At 46.0% G+C, this 23,403-nt stretch overlaps 1 protein-coding gene across 3 annotated transcripts in view; it reads right to left on the bottom strand.

Moving 5' to 3' along the window:
- Positions 1 to 23,403, bottom strand: part of LOC121534163 (sushi, nidogen and EGF-like domain-containing protein 1) — a 77,304-nt gene that overhangs the window by 31,254 nt on the left and 22,647 nt on the right. For 2 of the 3 annotated variants that reach the window (XR_005994548.2, XM_041840685.2), the window contains exons 5-14: positions 19,279 to 19,404; positions 16,995 to 17,108; positions 14,266 to 14,379; positions 11,500 to 11,613; positions 9,084 to 9,140; positions 8,607 to 8,714; positions 5,026 to 5,112; positions 4,671 to 4,808; positions 368 to 487; positions 29 to 145 (exon numbers count right to left, since the gene is read on the bottom strand). Coding sequence is in view for 2 of the 3 variants with exons in the window: in XM_041840685.2 (XP_041696619.1) it covers positions 29 to 145; positions 368 to 487; positions 4,671 to 4,808; positions 5,026 to 5,112; positions 8,607 to 8,714; positions 9,084 to 9,140; positions 11,500 to 11,613; positions 14,266 to 14,379; positions 16,995 to 17,108; positions 19,279 to 19,404 (1,095 nt within the window). In the remaining variant the exon portion in view is untranslated. The remainder of the gene's footprint in view (positions 1 to 28; positions 146 to 367; positions 488 to 4,670; positions 4,809 to 5,025; positions 5,113 to 8,606; positions 8,715 to 9,083; positions 9,141 to 11,499; positions 11,614 to 14,265; positions 14,380 to 16,994; positions 17,109 to 19,278; positions 19,405 to 23,403) is intronic. The other variant, XM_041840687.2, reaches the window with a different exon arrangement.

Genomic DNA, 23,403 nt, shown 5'->3' with positions numbered 1-23,403 from the left:
GAGAGAGAGAGAGAGAGAGAGAACTCACCCACTTCACAGTGTTTGCCAGTGAACCTGTATGGACAGACACAGTGGAAGCTCCCTGCCTCCTCTTTACAGGAACCTCCGTTACGACACGGACCAGAGGCACAGGTGTTGAGTCTGACTGGGGGAGGAGAGAACATATTCACATCAATCAATCAGTGTGGGGGGGAATCATTGCAGTAGAAACCATATACACAATAAACATTCTATAATAATGAATAATGGGTTCTTCAACCCGGACCCTGACCCAGCCAAACAAGCTAATTGTTTCCTATGTCTTATTAGGTGAATGATAATGGCATACTACCTTTCTCACAGTGCTTCCCTCTGTATCCAGGCTTACCTTTCTCACAGTGCTTCCCTCTGTATCCAGGCTTGCAGTCGCAGGTGTAGCCTCCATCCCTCTCATAGCAGTAACCCCCATTCAGACACGGAGACGAATCACAGACCGATCGCGGCTGTACTGGAAAACACACGCACCGACTTGACCGAGTTCCATCACAACACACACACACACCGACTTGACCGAGTTCCATCACAACACACACACACACCGACTTGACCGAGTTCCATCACAACACACACACACAGACTTGACCGAGTTCCATCACAACACACACACACACCGACTTGACCGAGTTCCATCACAACACACACACACAGACTTGACCGAGTTCCATCACAACACACACACACACCGACTTGACCGAGTTCCATCACAACACACACACACACCGACTTGACCGAGTTCCATCACAACACACACACACACCGACTTGACCGAGTTCCATCACAACACACACACACCGACTTGACCGAGTTCCATCACAACACACACACACACCGACTTGACCGCATTCTATCACAACACAGACACGGGGGGTAACCTGAGTGATGGGCTTTTAACTAATAACTCTGTTTTTCAATGTGCCTCCTGTGCCTTTTTCAAGGCTCTTTTCATTGTCTGGGCTGCGCTCTCCACCAAGCCATTCGTGGAGGGGTGGTAGGGGGCAGGGGGTGATATGACGAATTCCATTGGTTACCAGAAAGGCCTTGAACTCCGCACTCATAAAGATGGCTGCATTGTCTGATACGAGTGTTTGGAGAAGACCATGAGTACTGAACACCTCCCTGAGATGCGGACTGGGAAAACTTCAAGCCGTTTGCAGTGAACATCCACAGCCAACGAGAACATCTCCCCAAGGAAAAGGCCCTGCATAGTCAATGTGCATGTGAGTCCAGGGTTTTCCAGGAAACTCCCAAGGGCTGATGGGAGCTTGTGCTGGAGCATTTCGTACCTGCTGGCAAGTAGCACACGACTGGACCTGCTTTTCCACTGCTTTATCCAATCCTGGGCCACCACATGGACGCTCTTGTTGTTTGCTTTCATTCTGGATACACCTGGGTGCGACTTGTGGAGTACCTCCACTAAAGGTGGCATCACTACTTGAAGGCCCGCCAAAGCAGGATGCTGTCCTCCACCGAGAGTTTGTTTCTCCTTTTAAAATACGGCAGCAACGCCTCCGTAGGACAGTGGGCCGGCCATCTCTCCTGGACAAAGCGGCTGACTTTGGTGAGAAGAGGGTCTCCTACAGTCCACCTCTTCAGTTGCCGATGGTCTATTGGAGCTCACTGGTGCCCAGTTCAGGGGGTTCTTCTGGGGTCTTTGGGCATCAGCGATAGCGATGGAGTGTAAGAGACGCTGAGACCATCAGCGTTAGCGATGGAGTGGCTCAGTCTGTACAGTAACTCATATTGCTATTTGCGCTAACACGAGGGCCCATCTTTGCAGTCGCCCGAAAAGGTGGATGTGTGTATTTTCTTCAGCTCACCCAGGGTGCCAGCAAGCAAGACGTGAAGCTGACTAGCCTCTCTGTGTTGTTCCCCATCTTCTGAGATAACACCGCCCCAATCCCGTATGGGGAGGCATCACTTGTGATGATGAGTGGACGCTTTGGGTCGTAAATGCACAGGCAGTGCTGAAGACGACAGTAAGTCCTTCGATTTCTGGAAAGCAGTTTTCTGGGGTGTGTGCCACTTCCATTTGGCTCCAGCTTTCCGGAGGAGATGCAGTGGGGTCAGGACAGAGGCCAGGTCAGGAAGAAAGCGGCCACAGTAGTTTAACATCCCAAGGTAGGCCCGTAGCTCACTCACATCCTTGGGTTCTGGGGCCTCTTTGATTGCTCTCACTTTCCTGTCCAGGGGTTGAAGCCCGTTGGCTGTGACTTTGTGCCCCAAGTTCTCCACTTCGGCGGCCAGGAAAACACATTTGGATTCTTCAAGCAAGGCCTGTGCTCTCCAGTCTTGATAGCACTATTTCAAGTTTTTTTTAGATGGTCTTCCTCAGTGACAAGGATATCATCCAGTAGGTGGTCTTCCTCAGTGTCACCGGTGATAATGATAACATCCAGGTATACAGCAGTGTGCCCGCTAACAGATTCTGTTCTTTGAAAGACTGCACAGGCAGAGGAGACTCCAAACAGATGGCATGTGTACTGAAACAGCCCCTCGTGGGTGTTTATTGTAACCACTTTGCAGGATTCTTCAGCCAGCACCAACTGCTGGTGTGCGTGAGACATGTCCAGCTTGGAAAAGCATGTCACACCAGATAGCTTTTGTGAATACCTCCTCCATCCTTGGCAGTGGATACTGCTCCCAGCCTGGAAGCTACATCGGCAGTTAGCTTGTAATCTCCACAAACCCTGATATTTCAGGCTTCATTACTGGGACAATGGGGGGGCGGTTCCAGTTTTCCAGTGGTCTGGAGAATGTCTCGACATTCTGTTGTAGTGCGAACGGCCCTTGGCGGCGTGCTTTGCAGAAGCACGGTCGAAACGGAATTCACACTCCACTCTCTTCTAGTTTTCCAAGTTCGTCATGTTGAAAACATCTGCCTGTTTAGTGCGCTGGACAACTCACTGTCTGAGATCTTCGTGATTGTTTTCCCTCGCCAGTCCGGTTGTAACACTGCCATCCAATCTCTTCCCAGCAGACTGGGACTGCCATCCAATCTCTTCCCAGCAGATTGGGACTGCCATCCCAATCTCTTCCCAGCAGATTGGGACTGCCATCCAATCTCTTCCCAGCAGATTGGGACTGCCATCCCAATCTCTTCCCAGCAGATTGGGACTGCCATCCAATCTCTTCCCAGCAGATTGGGACTGCCATCCCAATCTCTTCCCAGCAGATTGGGACTGCCATCCCTATCTCTTCCCAGCAGATTGGGACTGCCATCCCAATCTCTTCCCAGCAGATTGGGACTGCCATCCCAATCTCTTCCCAGCAGATTGGGACCTTGACCTTGGACCACCAACATCTTCGGTCGTGTAGTTTGACCTTTGTACTGGACGTTGACTCACCCTGCACCCTGCACCGTAATGCGCCCTCCTGTGTAATGACTTCAGCGCTAGAGCCAAGGGCTCAAGTTTCAACTGAGGTGCTTTGGCTTTTAGGTCAGCAAAAGCACGTTCTCCCAAAACAGTACGGGAAGCCCCCTGTGTCCACCTCAAACATGACTGGGGGAGTTACGCAACTCCACTGTAGTCCACAGGGGGCTTGGGGGGGTTTTAATCACCATTACATAGGCTGCGTCCTCGACCACCTCCTCCTCTTCTTCCTCGATGATTTTCTTTTTTTTTTAATAGTTCACCTACGGGACTCTGTCAGCAGTGTCTAACAAGCGAGACTTAGCTTTCAGTGCTTTTCTTCACCTTCTGTTTGCTCTCTGCACTACTCTGCACTGTGTGCATCTGGCACAGCTAACCTGGCCTCGCTTACTTCATTCACAATCTCGCTAGCTAGCCGTCGAAACTGTGACTCCGTCTCCACGACGTTGTTTCTAAGGTCTGCTAATCAGAAGGCGCTGCAACCCTGAATCATCAGATGGATTACTTTTGTTCTTGTGAGAATGTAGCTTTGTCCTCGTTGCCAAATATTATAAACTTGACCAGACTCTAAGCTAGGCACATGGACTCCCTCTCAAGGTAAATCTGAACTGCTTTATTTCCTGTTTTACAGAGTTGAATCCTTTACGGCCTCATCGGCAACTCCATCTAGAACTAAACCCATCACACGTGTTACCATAGTCACACTTCATCAACACCAAAATAAATCCTATTTAAATGTCCCTCTCCCAAACAGTGAATGTGACTCTCACACACACATCGGGCAACCGCCTCGAAACACAAAAGACACAAGTCTTTATCGCTATGGTAACCAGGCTCTCATGTACAGCAACACAGAATGCAGAGGGACCAATCCTTGGGTTTGTACAGAAGAAGAAGAAGCAGAGGCAGAGGCAGAGGCAGAGGCAGAGGCAGAAGAAGAAGAAGAAGAAGAAGAAGAAGAAGAAGAAGAAGAAGAAGAAGAAGAAGAAGAAGAAGAAGAAGAAGAAGAGGCAGAAGAAGAAGAAGAAGAAGAAGAAGAGGCAGAAGAAGAAGAAGAAGAAGAAGAAGAAGAAGAAGAAGAAGAAGAAGAAGAAGAAGAAGAGGCAGAAGAAGAAGAAGAAGAAGAAGAAGAAGAAGAAGAAGAAGAAGCAGAAGAAGAAGAAGAAGAAGAAGAAGAAGAAGAAGAAGAAGAAGAAGAAGAGGCAGAAGAAGAAGAAGCAACAGCATCAGAAGCAGCAGAAGAAGACGGTGGGCTCTTACCATAGGGAGGATAAAAGTCCTTGTGGTCAACGTCTGCCACACCTGTCTGACAGGTACACAGGTAGGTTCCTCCATACTCCAGACAGGGTCCTCCGTCAGGACACGGCCTGCTGTTGCTGCATGGCGTCTGGGTCACCTCTGAGGAGGACAGGAGGGTCAGAGAGATAAACATCATGTCAAGGCAACCTTGCAGCCTACTAGCCTGGTTCTGTGTGCTATGTGCTAGCTCAGTGAAAGCAAGGTGTAATCCACACCATGAAATGAACTAGGAATGCGTCTTTCTGTTACCAATTATAGTCCAGTGTAGAATATGAGACTGGACCTACAGTGTATTAATATAGATATGATACATTACCAAACTGACAGTAGAGTCCAGTGAAGCCCGAGGTGCAGTCACAGGTCCCGTCCACACAGACCCCCCCATTCTGGCACAGACACTCTTCTGACGAGACAAACAGAAGAAGAGGAAACCTTTATTATCTTACAAAAGTATAATAATATAATAATAATAATAATAATAATAATAATAATAATAATAATAATAATATGCCATTTAGCAGACGCTTTTATCCAAAGCGACTTACAGTCATGTGTGCATACATTTTAACGTATGGGTGGTCCCGGGGATCGAACCCACTACCCTGGCGTTACAAGCGCCGTGCTCTACCAATTGAGCTAAAGTCACAAACAGTTCAAGACACTGACAGAAGAGCACACATCCTGCTGGGACACTAGATATCGGCTGATAGGGTTTTTTATTCGATTCATTAGGGATCCCCATTAGCCGACGCTAATGGTGACAGCTTGTCTTACTGGGGTCCGACACATAATGAAAAAGACATTACAGACAAAATAAATGACTTTAAAATGTAATACTGTACGCTTCCTTGAATTTGTTCTGGACCGGGGGACTGTGAAAAGACCCCTGGTGGCATGTCTGGTGGGGTACGTGTGTGTTTCAGTGCTGTATGTGAGTTGAATATGCAAACAATTAATTCATTTAATGAATGTTTCTTATAAAAACAAGAAGTGACGCAGTCAGTCTTTCCTCAACTGTCAGCCAAGAGAGACTGGCGTGCACAGTATTAAGTAGTTCTCAAACTGGCATGCATAGAAGTACGAAGGGTAGTTCTCAAACACATGTCTTTAGGCTGCATCATCACCAGTATCCCAGTCTCAGTCCAACATTGGAGGTATCGGGAGATGGCCAACATGTGGGGAAAGGAAAGGGGGATACCTAGTCAGTTGTACAACTGAATGCCTTCAACTGAAATGTGTCTTCCGCATTTTACCCAACCCCTCTTGGGTCTTTACTGTAAACCTGGAAAACTGTTTGGCTCGAGGGCCACATCGCACAGATTATTTTTTGACCGATTTGTTTGTCAAAATATATAGGTCTGTTATAATTCCTACATGATTTCTATCAAGTTCAAGAGTGGCCTGGAGTGTTTTTTAACCCAAAATTATAATTGATGATATGGAACAAGTTTTGTGGGTGAGTCCCAAATGGCACCCTATTCCCTATATAGTGCACTACTATTAGCCTATGGGCTCCGGCCAAACGTAGTGCGCTATATAGTGGATAGGGTTTCATTTGGGATGCAAACGTGAACAAAATGGAGCTATGGCCCCTGGGGCAATTAATGCACTGTTAATTAGCTGGAGAGGTTTTCATTGGCCGTCGGTGTGCAGTGTGTGTGCGTGTGTGTGTATAAGTGTGTGTGTGCGTGTGTGTGTATAAGTGTGTGTGTGTGTGTGTTCGTGTTTGGAAGGCCACATTCTCTTTGATCTAGGAGGTTGATCCTTCCCTTCCCACGGGAGTAATGAAAAAAATAAAAAAAGTAATGTATGCACTAACTGTAAGTCGCTCTGGATAAGAGCGTCTGCTGAATGACTAAAATGTTTTTAAAAAATGGTATTAGGCGGCTCTCCTCCCGTCCCGTGACCCGCTACCTTCTCTCTCTCCTTCTCTCTCCTGCTACCTTCTCTCTCCCGCTACCTTCTCTCTCCCGCTACCTTCTCTCTCTCCTTCCTCTCCTGCTACCTTCTCTCTCTCCTTCTCTCTCCTGCTACCTTCTCTCTCTCCTTCTCTCTCCTGCTACCTTCTCTCTCTCCTTCTCTCTCCCGCTACCTTCTCTCTCCCGCTACCTTCTCTCTCTCCTTCCTCTCCTGCTACCTTCTCTCTCTCCTTCTCTCTCCTGCTACCTTCTCTCTCTCCTTCTCTCTCCCGCTACCTTCTCTCTCCCGCTACCTTCTCTCTCTCCTTCCTCTCCTTCTCTCTCCCGCTACCTTCTCTCTCCTCCTTCTCTCTCTCCTTCCTCTCCTTCTTTCTCTCCTTCTCTCTCTCCTTCTCTCTCCCGCTACCTTCTCTCTCTCCTTCCTCTCCTTCTTTCTCTCCTTCTATCTCTCCTTCTACCTTCTCTCTCTCCTTCTCTCTCTCCTTCCTCTCCTTCTTTCTCTCCTTCTATCTCTCCTTCTCTCTCCTGCTACCTTCTCTCTCTCCTTCTCTCTCCCGCTACCTTCTCTCTCTCCTTCCTCTCCTTCTTTCTCTCCTTCTATCTCTCCTTCTCTCTCCTGCTACCTTCTCTCTCTCCTTCTCTCTCCCGCTACCTTCTCTCTCTCCTTCCTCTCCTTCTCTCTCCTTCTATCTCTCCTTCTCTCTCCTGCTACCTTCTCTCTCTCCTTCTCTCTCCCGCTACCTTCTCTCTCTCCTTCCTCTCCTTCTTTCTCTCCTTCTCTCTCTCCTTCTATCTCCTTCTCTCTCCTGCTACCTTCTCTCTCTCTGAGGATCCTGCTCCTTTTTCCAGGCAGGAAAGTATTTGGGGGATTTAGGAGAGTCCTTCTAGGAAAGTTATTTAGGAGAGTTATTTCAGTTCAAGGGTGAGGTGTAGCGTGAATTTGCAACGCCTCACATACTATTAAAGAGCTTTTGGAGGAGCAAGTGGCAGAGGCAGAGTCAGCCTACGTCCCAAATGGCACCATGTTCCATATTTAGTGCATTACTTTTGACCAGAAGTAGCGCACTATGTAGAGACTAGGGTGCCATTTGGGACTCAGCCAGAGTCAAAAGTAGTGCACTATGTAGGGACTAGGGTGCCATTTGGGCTCTGCATCGTGCCACTCTGATGCCAGGCATATTACACCAGCCTTGTCTGATGAAACGACCTGAATAAATACCAACCATCAGCTCCAGACCATAAAGACAGAGGCTCCTGTCCATTCAAGTCTAGACGAAGCAGCACTTCCCCTTGTTGGTAAACTAATAAAACGGGCCATAAAGCAATTATTCCCAACATCAAGCGACTGTTGTTCCCCAGGATCCCGTCGTAAAACAGGGCGCGGTTCAGATAACTGTCTGTGGTGATAATTAACATCATCAATCATCACAGCAGAGTAGAGCAGACTCTCCCTTCCTCACAGGCACAGCTCAACACATTCCTGTGGGATAGCAGGATAGCTAGTAGCTGCATAGCTAGCTAGTCCCTCTCTCTCGTCTACACTGTATCCGTCTTCTGTACGATACCTGTAGCTGTCCAACTGTCTTCAGCTAGAGCAGACTCTGGTCCACTACCTGTGGGATTACATTTAATATATACTGTAGCTAGTCCTTCCTCTCATCACACCCTTCTGTCCAGCTAGAGTTGCCTACTTACAGATGTAGGATCTTAATTTGATCACTAAGAATTGTTGCTAAGAATTTTCCTGCACAGCAGGAAGTGCAGATGAGCTTTATGATTTACATAAATTCACTGAAAACCCGCACTAACACACAGTTACATTAACAGTATTGCACTTTTCATGTGGCGTAATTATGCCCAGCTAATAGTCTAACCACCGATCAAGCAACATTATGGACTAAAAGTTTATTTTGCTACGACAACACTGGTCAAATTAAAGATCCAACATTTGTAGCTGAGGCTTTGGCCCAGTGTCTACCTTCACAGTTGTCACCATAGAAGCCCTGGATGCAGGCACAGCTGTAGTTCCCTGGGCCGATGTATTCACAGATCTGATGGTTCTCACAGCCTTCCCTCTGACAAGACACTGCCAGACAGAGGACAAAGAGATAAGTTTAGGATGACGTGTGGACACAGATTTATTACAGCTAATTTAGTTCATGCCTATGCCAGGGCTGCTAGGGCAATACAGTGTGTGATGCAAAAAAACACATAGGGAACAGGCAAGTACTGTACTTTGTAAGAAAACAAGGGTTTGCAATAAAAAGGTTAAGAAATGATGAACTCTCATTTGAGAGAGGCATAGTTATCACATCCAACATGTCCACAACTCTTTTGTATGTGACTGAGAGAGGTGGTTCCGTCTTCCCAATCACTGTCAATAGACTTGGCGCTGATTCCATGCTTCTCATAAAAATTCTTTATGTCCTACAAGTGTATATAACTCAGCTTTTACCTGTTTGATTTTCAGTTTGAGGAGTCGATGATGAATTCACCTGGACCACCACCAACTCTATGAAAGAAAATTCGAAGGCTTGAGGCTTTCTAGCGGAAAGTGTTGAGTCTAATAATTATTCAGGCAAGGAGAAAATGTCTCACATACTACTACTACTACTACACTACCGCAATATTACAGAAAGGGAGCTCTTTCTTTCTCTCTGTTTTGTGTTGTTGCTCATAGTGGAGAAGCCCAGGGCCCAGGCCTCAGCTCTCAGCCGTTAGCTAACCACACCGATGCTGAGGCTGTGAAAACAGACGATGCCGCAAAACCTCTCAAAAAAAAAAAAAAACCTTTTGGTCACTCTAACACAGAGCTCCTAGCCACACTCAGGGGTGCGTCCCAAATGGCACCCTATTCCCTATGTAGTGCACTACTGCCAATGGGCTCTGGTCAAAAGTAGTGCACTACTATCAATGGGCTCTGGTCAAAAGTAGTGCACTATAAAAAAATGTATGGACTCACTAACTGTAAGTTGCTCTGGATAATAGAGCGTCTGCTAAATGACAAAAAAAAAGTATATATATACAGTGGGGAGAACAAGTATTTGATACACTGTCGATTTTGCAGGTTTTCCTACTTACAAAGCATGTAGAGGTCGGTATTTTTTTTTTTTATCCAGAAAATCACATTGTATAATTTTTAAGTAATTAATTTGCATTTTATTGCATGACATAAGTATTTGATACATCAGAAAAGCATAATTTAATATTTGGTACAGAAACCTTTGTTTGCAATTACAGAGATCATACGTTTCCTTTAGGTCTTGACCAGGTTTGCACACACTGCAGCAGGGATTTTGGCCCACTCCTCCATACAGACCTTCTCCAGATCCTTCAGGTTTCGGGGCTGTCACTGGGCATTACGGACTTTCAGCTCCCTCCAAAGATTTTCTATTGGGTTCAGGTCTGGAGACTAGCTAGGCCACTCCAGGACCTTGAGATGCTTCTTACGGAGCAACTCCTTAGTTGCCCTGGCTGTGTGTTTCGGGTCGTTGTCATGCTGGAAGACCCAGCCACGACCCATCTTCAATGCTCTTACTGAGGGAAGGAGGTTGTTGGCCAAGATCTTGCGATACATGGCCCCATCCATCCTCCCCTCAATACGGTGCAGTCATCCTGTCCCCTTTGCAGAAAAGCATCCCCAAAGAATGATGTTTCCACCTCCATGCTTCACGGTTGGGATGGTGTTCTTGGGGTTGTACTCATCCTTCTTCTTCCTCCAAACACGGCGAGTGGAGTTTAGACCAAAAAGCTCTATTTTTGTCTCATCAGACCACATGACCTTCTCCCATTCCTCCTCTGGATCATCCAGATGGTCATTGGCAAACTTCAGACGGGCCTGGACATGCGCTGGCTTGAGCAGGGGGACCTTGCGTGCGCTGCAGGATTTTAATCCATGACTGCATAGTGTGTTACTAATGGTTTTCTTTGAGACTGTAGTCCCAGCTCTCTTCAGGTCATTGACCAGGTCCTGCCGTGTAGTTTTGGGCTGATCCCTCACCTTCCTCATGATCATTGATGCCCCACGAGGTGAGATCTTGCATGGAGCCCCAGACCGAGGGTGATTGACCGTCATCTTGAACTTCTTCCATTTTCTAATAATTGCGCCAACAGTTGTTGCCTTCTCACCAATCTGCTTGCCTATTGTCCTGTAGCCCATCCCAGCCTTGTGCAGGTCTACAATTTTATCCCTGATGTCCTTACACAGCTCTCTGATCTTGGCCATTGTGGAGAGGTTGGAGTCTGTTTGATTGAGTGTGTGGACAGGTGTCTTTTATACAGGTAACGAGTTCAAACAGGTGCAGTTAATACAGGTAATGAGTGGAGAACAGGAGGGCTTCTTAAAGAAAAACTAACAGGTCTGTGAGAGCCGGAATTCTTACTGGTTGGTAGGTGATCAAATACTTATGTCATGCAATAAAATGCAAATTAATTATTGAAAAAAATCATACAATGTGATTTTCGGGATTTTTGTTTTAGATTCCGTCTCTCACAGTTGAAGTGTACCTATGATAAAAAATGACAGACCTCTACATGCTTTGTAAGTAGGAAAACCTGCAAAATCGGCAGTGTATCAAATACTTGTTCTCCCCACTGTATATATATATTTTTTTATTTTTTTATTTTTTTTGTGGCCGCAGACCCCACTGAGAACCCCTGCGCTATACAGTGCACTGCTTTTGACCAGGAACCATCGGACCTGTGTTTTGTCTCCTCTCTAGCTGGCATTCACTGGCAGAATCAGAGTCAGGATGAAATGGCACCCCAAAGGTAGTGCATTATATAGAGAATAGAGATGACATCTGGGAAGCAGTCAGAGTCTGTTGAATAGCACTTCCCTTTAAAGAAGGAGAGTTTTATCAGTAGCTCACCTGTCTCACAGTGTGTCCCGGTGAAGGCAACAGGACAGGTGCAGGCGTAACCATTCACCTGGTCTTTACACTGTCCTCCATTCAGGCAGGGCTGGGAAACACACTCATCCATGTCTGGAATGGATCCACAAACACAACAAAAACATCAAGCCTAATTCATCAATGTGGGGATTTGAAATGGAATTAGGAATGGAACACTGACACTACCTTCAAGGTGCATGAATTGAAGAGGAAATTACACAACTATTGGAGGACAGTGGAAGTTAATATAAAGTAAATGGGATTTGGAATGGAGACATTTTCTAGCTAGTAATTAATATAACGTTGAAGGACGCCTTCTTATCCATCTGTGTACAGAGGAACAGCATAGTGTATTGTTGTCTGTGTGTTGACACAGAGCTGGATCAGGGAATTTATCTTCAGCAGGTGCACTGTTTCACTTACCAGCTGTCTGGTATTTAAATGTAATCTGCTACCAGCTGTCTGGTATTTAAATGTAATCTGCTACCAGCTGTCTGGTATTAAGGTGTAATCTGCTATCAGCTGTCTGGTATTAAGGTGTAATCTGCTATCAGCTGTCTGGTATTAAGGTGTAATCTGCTACCAGCTGTCTGGTATTAAGGTGTAATCTGCTATCAGCTGTCTGGTATTTAAATGTAATCTGCTACCAGCTGTCTGGTATTAAGGTGTAATCTGCTATCAGCTGTCTGGTATTAAGGTGTAATCTGCTACCAGCTGTCTGGTATTAAGGTGTAATCTGCTACCAGCTGTCTGGTATTAAGGTGTAATCTGCTACCAGCTGTCTGGTATTAAGGTGTAATCTGCTACCAGCTGTCTAGTATTAAGGTGTAATCTGCTACCAGCTGTCTGGTATTAAGGTGTAATCTGCTACCAGCTGTCTGGTATTAAGGTGTAATCTGCTACCAGCTGTCTGGTATTAAGGTGTAATCTGCTACCAGCTGTCTGGTATTAAGGTGTAATCTGCTACCAGCTGTCTGGTATTAAGGTGTAATCTGATACCAACTGTCTGGTATTAAGGTGTAATCTGATACCAACTGTCTGGTATTAAGGTGTAATCTGCTACCAGCTGTCTGGTATTAAGGTGTAATCTGCTACCAGCTGTCTGGTATTAAGGTGTAATCTGCTACCAGCTGTCTGGTATTAAGGTGTAATCTGCTACCAGCTGTCTGGTATTAAGGTGTAATCTGCTACCAGCTGTCTGGTATTAAGGTGTAATCTGCTACCAGCTGTCTGGTATTAAGGTGTAATCTGCTACCAGCTGTCTGGTATTAAGGTGTAATCTGCTACCAGCTGTCTGGTATTAAGGTGTAATCTGCTACCAGCTGTCTGGTATTAAGGTGTAATCTGCTACCAGCTGTCTGGTATTAAGGTGTAATCTGCTACCAGCTGTCTGGTATTAAGGTGTAATCTGCTACCAGCTGTCTGGTATTAAGGTGTAATCTGCTACCAGCTGTCTGGTGTAATCTGCTACCAGCTGTCTGGTATTAAGGTGTAATCTGCTACCAGCTGTCTGGTATTAAGGTGTAATCTGCTACCAGCTGTCTGGTATTAAGGTGTAATCTGCTCTCATGTACTGAAAATAGTTAATGAAATGTACAGCAGGGCATAATAGTATTATATTATATAGTATTATTCAGTACTGTACAGTATAACATTTAGAGTATAATATATACAGTATAACATATACAGGATCTAATACGTACAGGATCTAATATATACAGGATCTAATATGTACAGGATCTAATACATACAGGAACTAATACATACAGGATATAATATATACAGGATCTAATACATATAGGATCTAATATGTACAGGATCTAATATATACAGGATCTAATATGTACATGATCTAATATATACAGGATCTAATATATACAGGATCTAATATGTACAGGATCTAATATATACAGGATATAATATGTACAGGATCTAATATATACAGGATCTAATATATACAGGATCTAATATGTACAGGATCTAATATATACAGGATCTAATATATACAGGATCTAATATGTACAGGATGTAATACGTACATGATCTAATATATACAGGATCTAATATATACAGGATCTAATATGTACAGGATCTAATATATACAGGATCTAATATATACAGGATCTAATATGTACAGGATCTAATACATACAGGATCTAATATGTACAGGATCTAATATATACAGGATCTGATATATACAGGATCTAATATGTACAGGATCTAATATGTTCAGGACAACAGTTCAATTCCCCATTGGGTTCTTGTTTCATCAATAAGCTATCATGTAGTGAGAGACCAGGATGTTACACCGGGTCTGAGTTCCAAATGGCACCCTATTCCCTACTAATTGTGACTATAGCCCATAGGAATGCAGTGACCTGGTTTCCTGGGATGTGCACTACATAGGGGATAGTGTGCCATTTGGTAGGGAGCCCAGGAAACCAGGTCACTACACTCCCCAACTTGCCTATTTGAAGAGAGCTCTGAATTCAGTGAACTTCTGTAGGTCCGTACAGTCTGTGACCCCAGAGAGAACAACCAGATGTAAATCCAATGGCAATGTGTTCGCAGATAAACAGTAACCTGTTAGAAGCCACACGGGTTGGCTTCATGGGAACTCTCTCTGGAGGAAGTAACATCTGCCAGACTGATGAGTTATAATGTGGAAACCAGAGAGTGTTTCCTCTGGGGAAAGAGATGCCCATACCCCAACCCCTACACCCGACACTTTTCCAGGTAACTCACCTGTCTCACACAGAATCCCAGTGTAGCCCCGCTCACACACGCAGGTGAAATTGTCGACGCCTTGTACACACAGCGCTCCGTTGAGGCAGGGTCTGTCTTTACACTCGTCAATGTCTGCAGGCAGAGTCACACACACACACACACACACACAGACACAAACACACACACACATACAAAGGGAGACACACACACACACACACACACACGGAGAGACACACACACAGAGACACACACACGGGATATTTACTCAGCTGATTAATGTATCCACCACGCCACTCCCCTCACCCTGCAAATATGTGCTGCTGGCTGTGAAAGGTATTAGAGAAGGTTTGATATGTCTCCACAGGCCGGACTGGGAACAGGGACAGAGAGAGGCAGCAGGCAGGGAGAGAGGGGAGGGGGGACAGAGAGGGAGGGGAGGGAGGGGAGGGAGGGAGGGGAGGGAGGGAGACTTGGAGGAGCAGCAGGGAGGGAGAAAAGAGGGGGAAAGAAGGGAGAGGAGAGAAGAGAGAGGGAACAGAGGAGAGAGAGAAGAGAGAGAGAGGAGAGAGGGGACAGAGGAGAGAGAGAGAGGACAGGGGAGAGAGAGGAGAGAAGAGAGGAGAACAGAGAGAGGAGAGAAGAGAGGGGGAACAGAGGAGAGAGGGAGAGAAGAGAGGGGGAACAGAGGAGAGAGGAGAGAAGAGAGGGGGAACAGAGAGGACAGGAGAGAAGAGAGGGGGAACAGAGGAGAGAGGAGAGAAGAGAGGGGGAACAGAGGAGAGAGGAGAGAAGAGAGGGGGAACAGAGGAGAGAGGAGAGAAGAGAGGGGGAACAGAGGAGAGAGGAGAGAAGAGAGGGGGAACAGAGGAGAGAGGAGAGAAGAGAGGGGGAACAGAGGGGAGAGAGGGACAGGGAGGAGAGGAGAGAAGAGAGGGGGAACAGAGGAGAGAGGAGAGAAGAGGGGGAACAGAGGAGAGAGGAGAGAAGAGGGGGAACAGAGGAGAGAGGAGAGAAGAGAGGGGGAACAGAGGAGAGAGGAGAGAAGAGAGGGGGAACAGAGGAGAGAGGAGAGAAGAGAGGGGGAACAGAGGAGAGAGGAGAGAAGAGGGGGAACAGAGGAGAGAGGAGAGAAGAGAGGGGGAACAGAGGAGAGAGGAGAGAAGAGAGGGGGAACAGAGGAGAGAGGAGAGAAGAGAGGGGGAACAGAGGAGAGAGGAGAGAAGAGAGGGGGAACAGAGGAGAGAGGAGAGAAGAGAGGGGGAACAGAGAGGACAGGAGAGAAGAGAGGGGGAACAGAGAGGACAGAGAGGAAAGAGGAATTGGACATAATGGTAAAGGAGCTGAACTTAAGGCTCAAAGTTATAGAATAGATCAAGTAAATCATTTTAAGTTTGTGCATTAACAGGTTAACATATAATCAGCCAAGACACTATGGGATAAAGAACAGTATAGTGTGGAATAAATGGTGTTGTATTGTAGGAGGAGGAGGAATACATGGTGATGGTTAGATGTTAGAGGTGGTTAGATGGTTAGATGTGGTTAGAGGTGGTTAGAAGTGGTTAGATGTTAGAGGTGGTTAGAAGTGGTTAGATTGTTAGAGGTGATTAGAGGGTTAGAGGTGGTTAGATGTGGTTAGATGGTTAGATGTGGTTAGAGTTGTTAGAGGGTTAGATATGGTTAGATGGTTAGAGGTGGTTAGATGGATAGAGATGGTTAGATGGTTAGAGGTGGTTAGAGATGGTTAGATGTTTAGATGTGGTTAGATGGATAGAGATGGTTAGATGTTTAGATGTGGTTAGAGATGGTTAGATGTTAGAGGTGGCTAGATGTTTAGATGTGGTTAGAGATGGTTAGATGGTTAGAGGTGGTTAGATTGTTAGAGGTGTTTAGATGGTTAGATGTGGTTAGATGGTTAGAGGTGGTTAGATGGTTAGAGGTGGTTAGATGGATAGAGGTGGTTAGGTGGTTAGAAGTGGTTAGATGGCTAGAGATGGTTAGATGGTTAGAGGTGGTTAGATGGTTAGATGTGGTTAGATGGATAGAGGTGGTTAGATAGTTAGAGGTGGTTAGATGGTTAGAGGTGGTTAGATGGTTAGAGTTGGTGAGGGTTAAAGGTGGTTAGATGGTTAGATGGTTAGAGGTGTAGATGTCGTTAGATTGTTAGAAGTGGTTAGATGGTTAGAGGTGGTTAGATGGTTAGAAGTGTTTAGAGGGTTAGAGGTGGTTAGATGGTTAGAGGTGGTTAGATGGTTAGAGTTGGTGAGGGTTAAAGGTGGTTAGATGGTTAGAGGTGGTTAGATGGTTAGAGGTGGTTAGATTGTTAGAAGTGGTTAGATGGTTAGAGGTGGTTAGATGGTTAGAAGTGTTTAGAGGGTTAGAGTTGGTGAGGGTTAAAGGTGGTTAGATGGTTAGAGGTGGTTAGATGGTTAGAGGTGGTTAGATGGTTAGAGGTGGTTAGATGGTTAGAGGTGGTTAGATGGTTAGAGGTGGTTAGAGGTGGTTAGATGGATAGAGGTGGTTAGATGGATAGAGGTGGTTAGATGGTTAGAGGTGGTTAGATGGTTAGAGGTGGTTAGATGGTTAGAGGTGGTTAGATGGTTAGAGGTGGTTAGGTGGTTAGAGGTGGTTAGGTGGTTAGAGGTGGTTAGATGGTTAGAGGTGGTTAGAGGTGGTTAGAGGGGTAGATGTGGTTAGATGGTTAGGTGGTTAGAGGTGGTTAGATTAAGAAGGTAGAGAGAGTGCTGTACCTGTTTGGCAGACTGTCCCTGTAAACCCAGGTGGACACTGGCAGGTGAACCCGTTAACCTGGTCTGAGCAGGTACCTCCATTCTGACAGGGGACGGACGAACACTCATCTACATCTACACACACAGAAACACACACACACACACACACACACACACACACACACACACACACACACACACGAAGCACACAGAAACACACACACACACAGAAACATACAGAGAGAAAGAGAGAGAGAAACCGAGAGAGAGAGACATGAGGGCGGATAGAGTGACTATACTGTCAACTCATACAAGGCAGAAAAAACCAAGGCTGATTTAGTAGAAGGTAATGAATTATCCAAGAGAAGCGTTGCAGAGAGACCTGGCAAGAGGAGTGTTGCAGAGAGACCTGGCAGGAGGATTAGAGAGACCTGGCAGGAGGATGTTGCAGAGAGACCTGGCAAGAGGAGTGTTGCAGAGAGACCTGGCAGGAGGATTAGAGAGACCTGGCAGGAGGATGTTGCAGAGAGACCTGGCAAGAGGAGTGTTGCAGAGAGACCTGGCAGGAGGATTAGAGAGACCTGGCAGGAGGATGTTGCAAAGAGACCTGGCAAGAGGAGTGTTAAAGAGAGACCTGGCAAGAGGAGCAGAGAGACCTGACAAGAGGAGCAGAGAGACCTGGCAAGAGGAGCAGAGAGACCTGGCAGGAGGAGCAGAGAGACCTGGCAGGAGGAGAAGAGAGACCTGGCAGGAGGAGCGTTACAGAGAGACCTGGCAGGAGGAGCAGAGAGACCTGGCAGGAGGAGCAGAGAGACCTGGCAGGAGGAGCAGAGAGACCTGACAAGAGGAGCAGAGAGACCTGGCAAGAGGAGCAGAGAGACCTGGCAGGAGGAGCAGAGAGACCTGGCAAGAGGAGCAGAGAGACCTGGCAGGAGGAGAAGAGAGACCTGACAAGAGGAGCAGAGAGACCTGGCAGGAGGAGCGTTACAGAGAGACCTGGCAAGAGGAGCAGAGAGACCTGGCAGGAGGAGCAGAGAGACCTGGCAAGAGGAGCAGAGAGACCTGACAAGAGGAGCAGAGAGACCTGGCAGGAGGAGCAGAGAGACCTGGCAGGAGGAGCGTTACAGAGAGACCTGGCAGGAGGAGCAGAGAGACCTGGCAGGAGGAGAAGAGAGACCTGGCAGGAGGAGCAGAGAGACCTGACAAGAGGAGCAGAGAGACCTGGCAGGAGGAGAAGAGAGACCTGGCAGGAGGAGCAGAGAGACCTGGCAGGAGGAGCAGAGAGACCTGACAAGAGGAGCAGAGAGACCTGGCAGGAGGAGCAGAGAGACCTGACAAGAGGAGCAGAGAGACCTGGCAGGAGGAGCAGAGAGACCTGGCAGGAGGAGCATTACAGAGAGACCTGGCAGGAGGAGCAGAGAGACCTGGCAGGAGGAGCAGAGAGACCTGACAAGAGGAGCAGAGAGACCTGGCAGGAGGAGCAGAGAGACCTGGCAGGAGGAGAAGAGAGACCTGACAAGAGGAGCAGAGAGACCTGGCAGGAGGAGTATTACAGAGAGACCTGGCAGGAGGAGCAGAGAGACCTGGCAAGAGGAGCAGAGAGACCTGGCAAGAGGAGTATTACAGAGAGACCTGGCAGGAGGAGCAGAGAGACCTGGCAAGAGGAGCAGAGAGACCTGGCAAGAGGAGTATTACAGAGAGACCTGGCAGGAGGAGCAGAGAGACCTGGCAAGAGGAGTATTACAGAGAGACCTGACAAGAGGAGCAGAGAGACCTGGCAGGAGGAGCAGAGAGACCTGGCAAGAGGAGCAGAGAGACCTGGCAGTGACCTGGTATGCTATTACAAGCAGATGTCCCTAAAGGAAATATCTTATCAGGTTGTCACTTGGCAGGTCAGGTGGAACGTAGCTTTGACAAGCTGATTCTCTTTCCTGGCAGAGCATGATCCCAGAATCCCAAATCAACCCCTAGCACCTATCCCCTTCCCCGAGAGCACAGCAGAGAGGAGGCGGGGCGTGGGGCCCTGTCCTGAAACAACCCCTAAGCTCCTATCCCCTAGATCGTATACTAACCCCTAAAATACTTCTTGAGATCTGAGAGGATTGGACAGGTGTAAGTAATATGTCCCAAATTCCACCTATCATATCCTCTAAGATGCCCACAGGTGTCTAGAGGGGGAGGGGGGCTAAGGGTTGTTTCTGGACAGGGGGGGACATTTAAGGCAGGCAGAGTAGAGCAGAGTATTGGGGTGACTGGGATCAAGCAAGGGGTGATTGGATTCAAAGGTCAAAGTTCACTGACTGACCTATCTGGCACCACCGTCCGGTGAATCCAGCAAGACAGGAGCAGGTGAAAGAAGGGTTGCCGGTGATGCAGTCATCAATACAGCGACCTCCATTCAGACAGGGTCGAAGGTGTGGACACACAGACGCTGTGGGGGAGAGTTAGTTAGACATAAGGAGGGGGAGAGATAGAACACTTAGTGAGGAGAGACAGAACAGGTAGTTAGTGTGGAGAGATAGAAGGGTTAGTTAGTGATGAGAGACAGAACAGGTAGTTAGTGTGGAGAGATAGAAGGGTTAGTTAGTGATGAGAGACAGAACAGGTAGTTAGTGATGAGAGACAGAACAGGTAGTTAGTGATGAGAGACAGAACAGGTAGTTAGTGAGGAGAGACAGAACAGTTAGTTAGTGATGAGGAGAGACAGAACAGGTAGTTAGTGTGGAGAGACAGAACAGGTAGTTAGTGAGGAGAGACAGAACAGTTAGTTAGTGAGGAGAGACAGAACAGTTAGTTAGTGTGGAGAGATAGAAGGGTTAGTTAGTGAGGAGAGACAGAACAGTTAGTTAGTGAGGAGGAGAGATAAAACAGTTAGTTAGTGAAGAGGAGAGATAGAACAGTTAGTTAGTGAGGAGAGATAGAACAGTTAGTTAGTGAGGAGGAGAGATAAAACAGTTAGTTAGTGAAGAGGAGAGATAGAACAGTTAGTTAGTGAGGAGGAGAGATAGAACAGTTAGTTAGTGAGTAGGAGAGATAGAACAGTTAGTTAGTGAGGAGGAGAGACAGAACAGTTAGTTAGTGAGGAGAGACAGAACAGTTAGTTAGTGAGGAGGAGAGATAAAACAGTTAGTTAGTGAAGAGGAGAGATAGAACAGTTAGTTAGTGAGGTTGAGAGACAGAACAGTTAGTTAGTGAGGAGAGACAGAACAGTTAGTTAGTGAGGAGAGACAGAACAGTTAGTTAGTGAGGAGGAGAGACAGAACAGTTAGTTAGTGATGAGAGATATAACAGTTAGTTAGTGAGGAGGAGAGACAGAACAGTTAGTTAGTGAAGAGGAGAGATAGAACAGTTAGTTAGTGAGGAGAGATAGAACAGTTAGTTAGTGATGAGAGATAGAACAGTTAGTTAGTGTGGAGAGATAGAAGGGTTAGTTAGTGAGGAGAGATATAACAGTTTGTTAGTGAGGAGAGATAGAACAGCTAGTTAGTGAGGAGGAGAGATATAACAGTTAGCTAGTGAGGAGGAGAGATAACAGTTAGTTAGTGAGGAGAGATAGAACAGTTAGTTAGTGAGGAGAGATAGAACAGTTAGTTAGTGTGGAGAGATAGAAGGGTTAGTTAGTGAGGAGAGATATAACAGTTTGTTAGTGAGGAGAGATAGAACAGCTAGTTAGTGAGGAGGAGAGATATAACAGTTAGTTAGTGAGGAGGAGAGATAGAACAGTTAGTTAGTGAGGAGAAGAGATAGAACAGCTAGTTAGTGAGGAGGAGAGATAGAACAGTTAGTTAGTGAGGAGGAGAGATAGAACAGTTAGTTAGTGAGGAGGAGAGATATAACAGTTAGTTAGTGAGGAGAGACAGAACAGTTAGTTAGTGAGGAGAGACAGAACAGTTAGTTAGTGAGGAGGAGAGAGAACAGTTAGTTAGTAGTAGTGAGAGAGACAGAACAGTTAGTTAGTGATGAGGAGAGACAGAACAGTTAGTTAGTGAGGAGAGATAGAACAGTTAGTTAGTGAGGAGGAGAGATAAAACAGTTAGTTAGTGAAGAGGAGAGATAGAACAGTTAGTTAGTGAGGAGAGATAGAACAGTTAGTTAGTGATGAGAGATAGAACAGTTAGTTAGTGTGGAGAGATAGAAGGGTTAGTTAGTGAGGAGAGATATAACAGTTTGTTAGTGAGGAGAGATAGAACAGCTAGTTAGTGAGGAGGAGAGATAGAACAGTTAGTTAGTGAGGTGGAGAGACAGAACAGTTAGTTAGTGAGGAGAGACAGAACAGTTAGTTAGTGAGGAGGAAGTAGACATTATTAGTGAGGAGGAGAGATATACAGTTAGTTAGTGAGGAGGAACAGAACAGTTAGTTAGTGAAGAAAGAACAGCTAGTTAGTGAGGAGAGATAGAACAGTTAGTGAGGAGGAGAGATAGCAGTTAATTAGTGAGGAGGAGAGATAGAACAGTTAGTTAGTGAGGAGAGATAGAACAGTTAGTGAGGAGGAGAGATAGCAGTTAATTAGTGAGGAGGAGAGATAGAACAGTTAGTGAGGAGGAGAGATAGAACAGTTAGTGAGGAGGAGAGATAGAACAGTTAGTGAGGAGGAGAGATAGAACAGTTAGTGAGGAGATAGAAACAGTTAGTGAGGAGGAGAGATAGAACAGTTAGTGAGGAGGAGAGATAGAACAGTTAGTGAGGAGGAGAGATAGAACAGTTAGTGAGGAGGAGAGATAGAACAGTTAGTGAGGAGGAAAGATAGCAGTTAATTAGTGAGGAGGAGAGATAGAACAGTTAGTTAGTGAGGAGAGATAGAACAGTTAGTGAGGAGGAGAGATAGCAGTTAATTAGTGAGGAGGAGAGATAGAACAGTTAGTGAGGAGGAGAGATAGAACAGTTAGTGAGGAGGAGAGATATAACAGTTAGTTAGTGAGGAGGAGAGATATAACAGTTAGTTAGTGAGGAGAGACAGAACAGTTAGTTAGTGAGGAGAGACAGAACAGTTAGTTAGTGAGGAGAGATAGAACAGTTAGTGAGGAGGAAAGATAGCAGTTAATTAGTGAGGAGGAGAGATAGAACAGTTAGTGAGGAGGAGAGATAGAACAGTTAGTTAGTGAGGAGGAGAGATAGAACAGTTAGTTAGTGAGGAGGAGAGATAGAACAGTTAGTGAGGAGGAGAGATATAACAGTTAGTTAGTGAGGAGGAGAGATATAACAGTTAGTTAGTGAGGAGAGACAGAACAGTTAGTTAGTGAGGTGGAGAGACAGAACAGTTAGTTAGTGAGGAGAGACAGAACAGTTAGTTAGTGAGGAGGAGAGATAGAACAGTTAGTTAGTGAGGAGAGACAGAACAGTTAGTTAGTGAGGAGGAGAGATAAAACAGTTAGTTAGTGAGGAGAGACAGAACAGTTAGTTAGTGAGGAGGAGAGATAAAACAGTTAGTTAGTGAAGAGGAGAGATAGAACAGTTAGTTAGTGAGGTGGAGAGACAGAACAGTTAGTTAGTGAGGAGGAGAGATAGAACAGTTAGTTAGTGAGGAGAGACAGAACAGTTAGTTAGTGAGGTGGAGAGACAGAACAGTTAGTTAGTGAGGAGGAGAGATAGAACAGTTAGTTAGTGAGGAGAGACAGAACAGTTAGTTAGTGAGGAGGAGAGATAAAACAGTTAGTTAGTGAGGAGGAGAGATAGAACAGTTAGTTAGTGAGGAGGAGAGATAGAACAGTTAGTTAGTGAAGAGGAGAGATAGAACAGTTAGTTAGTGAGGAGAGACAGAACAGTTAGTTAGTGAGGAGGAGAGATAAAACAGTTAGTTAGTGAAGAGGAGAGATAGAACAGTTAGTTAGTGAGGAGGAGAGATAGAACAGTTAGTTAGTGAGGAGAGACAGAACAGTTAGTTAGTGAGGAGGAGAGATAGAACAGTTAGTGAGGAGGAGAGATATAACAGTTAGTTAGTGAGGAGGAGAGATATAACAGTTAGTTAGTGAGGAGAGACAGAACAGTTAGTTAGTGAGGAGAGACAGAACAGTTAGTTAGTGAGGAGGAGAGATAGAACAGTTAGTTAGTGAGGTGGAGAGACAGAACAGTTAGTTAGTGAGGAGAGACAGAACAGTTAGTTAGTGAGGAGGAGAGATAGAACAGTTAGTTAGTGAGGAGAGACAGAACAGTTAGTTAGTGAGGAGGAGAGATAAAACAGTTAGTTAGTGAGGAGAGACAGAACAGTTAGTTAGTGAGGTGGAGAGACAGAACAGTTAGTTAGTGAGGAGGAGAGATAGAACAGTTAGTTAGTGAGGAGAGACAGAACAGTTAGTTAGTGAGGAGAGACAGAACAGTTAGTTAGTGAGGAGGAGAGATAAAACAGTTAGTTAGTGAGGAGAGATAGAACAGTTAGTTAGTGAGGAGAGATAGAACAGTTAGTTAGTGAGGAGGAGAGATAGAACAGTTAGT

Source organism: Coregonus clupeaformis, chromosome 20 (genome assembly GCF_020615455.1).
Source record: "Coregonus clupeaformis isolate EN_2021a chromosome 20, ASM2061545v1, whole genome shotgun sequence".
NCBI lineage: Eukaryota > Metazoa > Chordata > Actinopteri > Salmoniformes > Salmonidae > Coregonus > Coregonus clupeaformis.
This window is presented reverse-complemented; position numbering and strand designations above follow the sequence as displayed.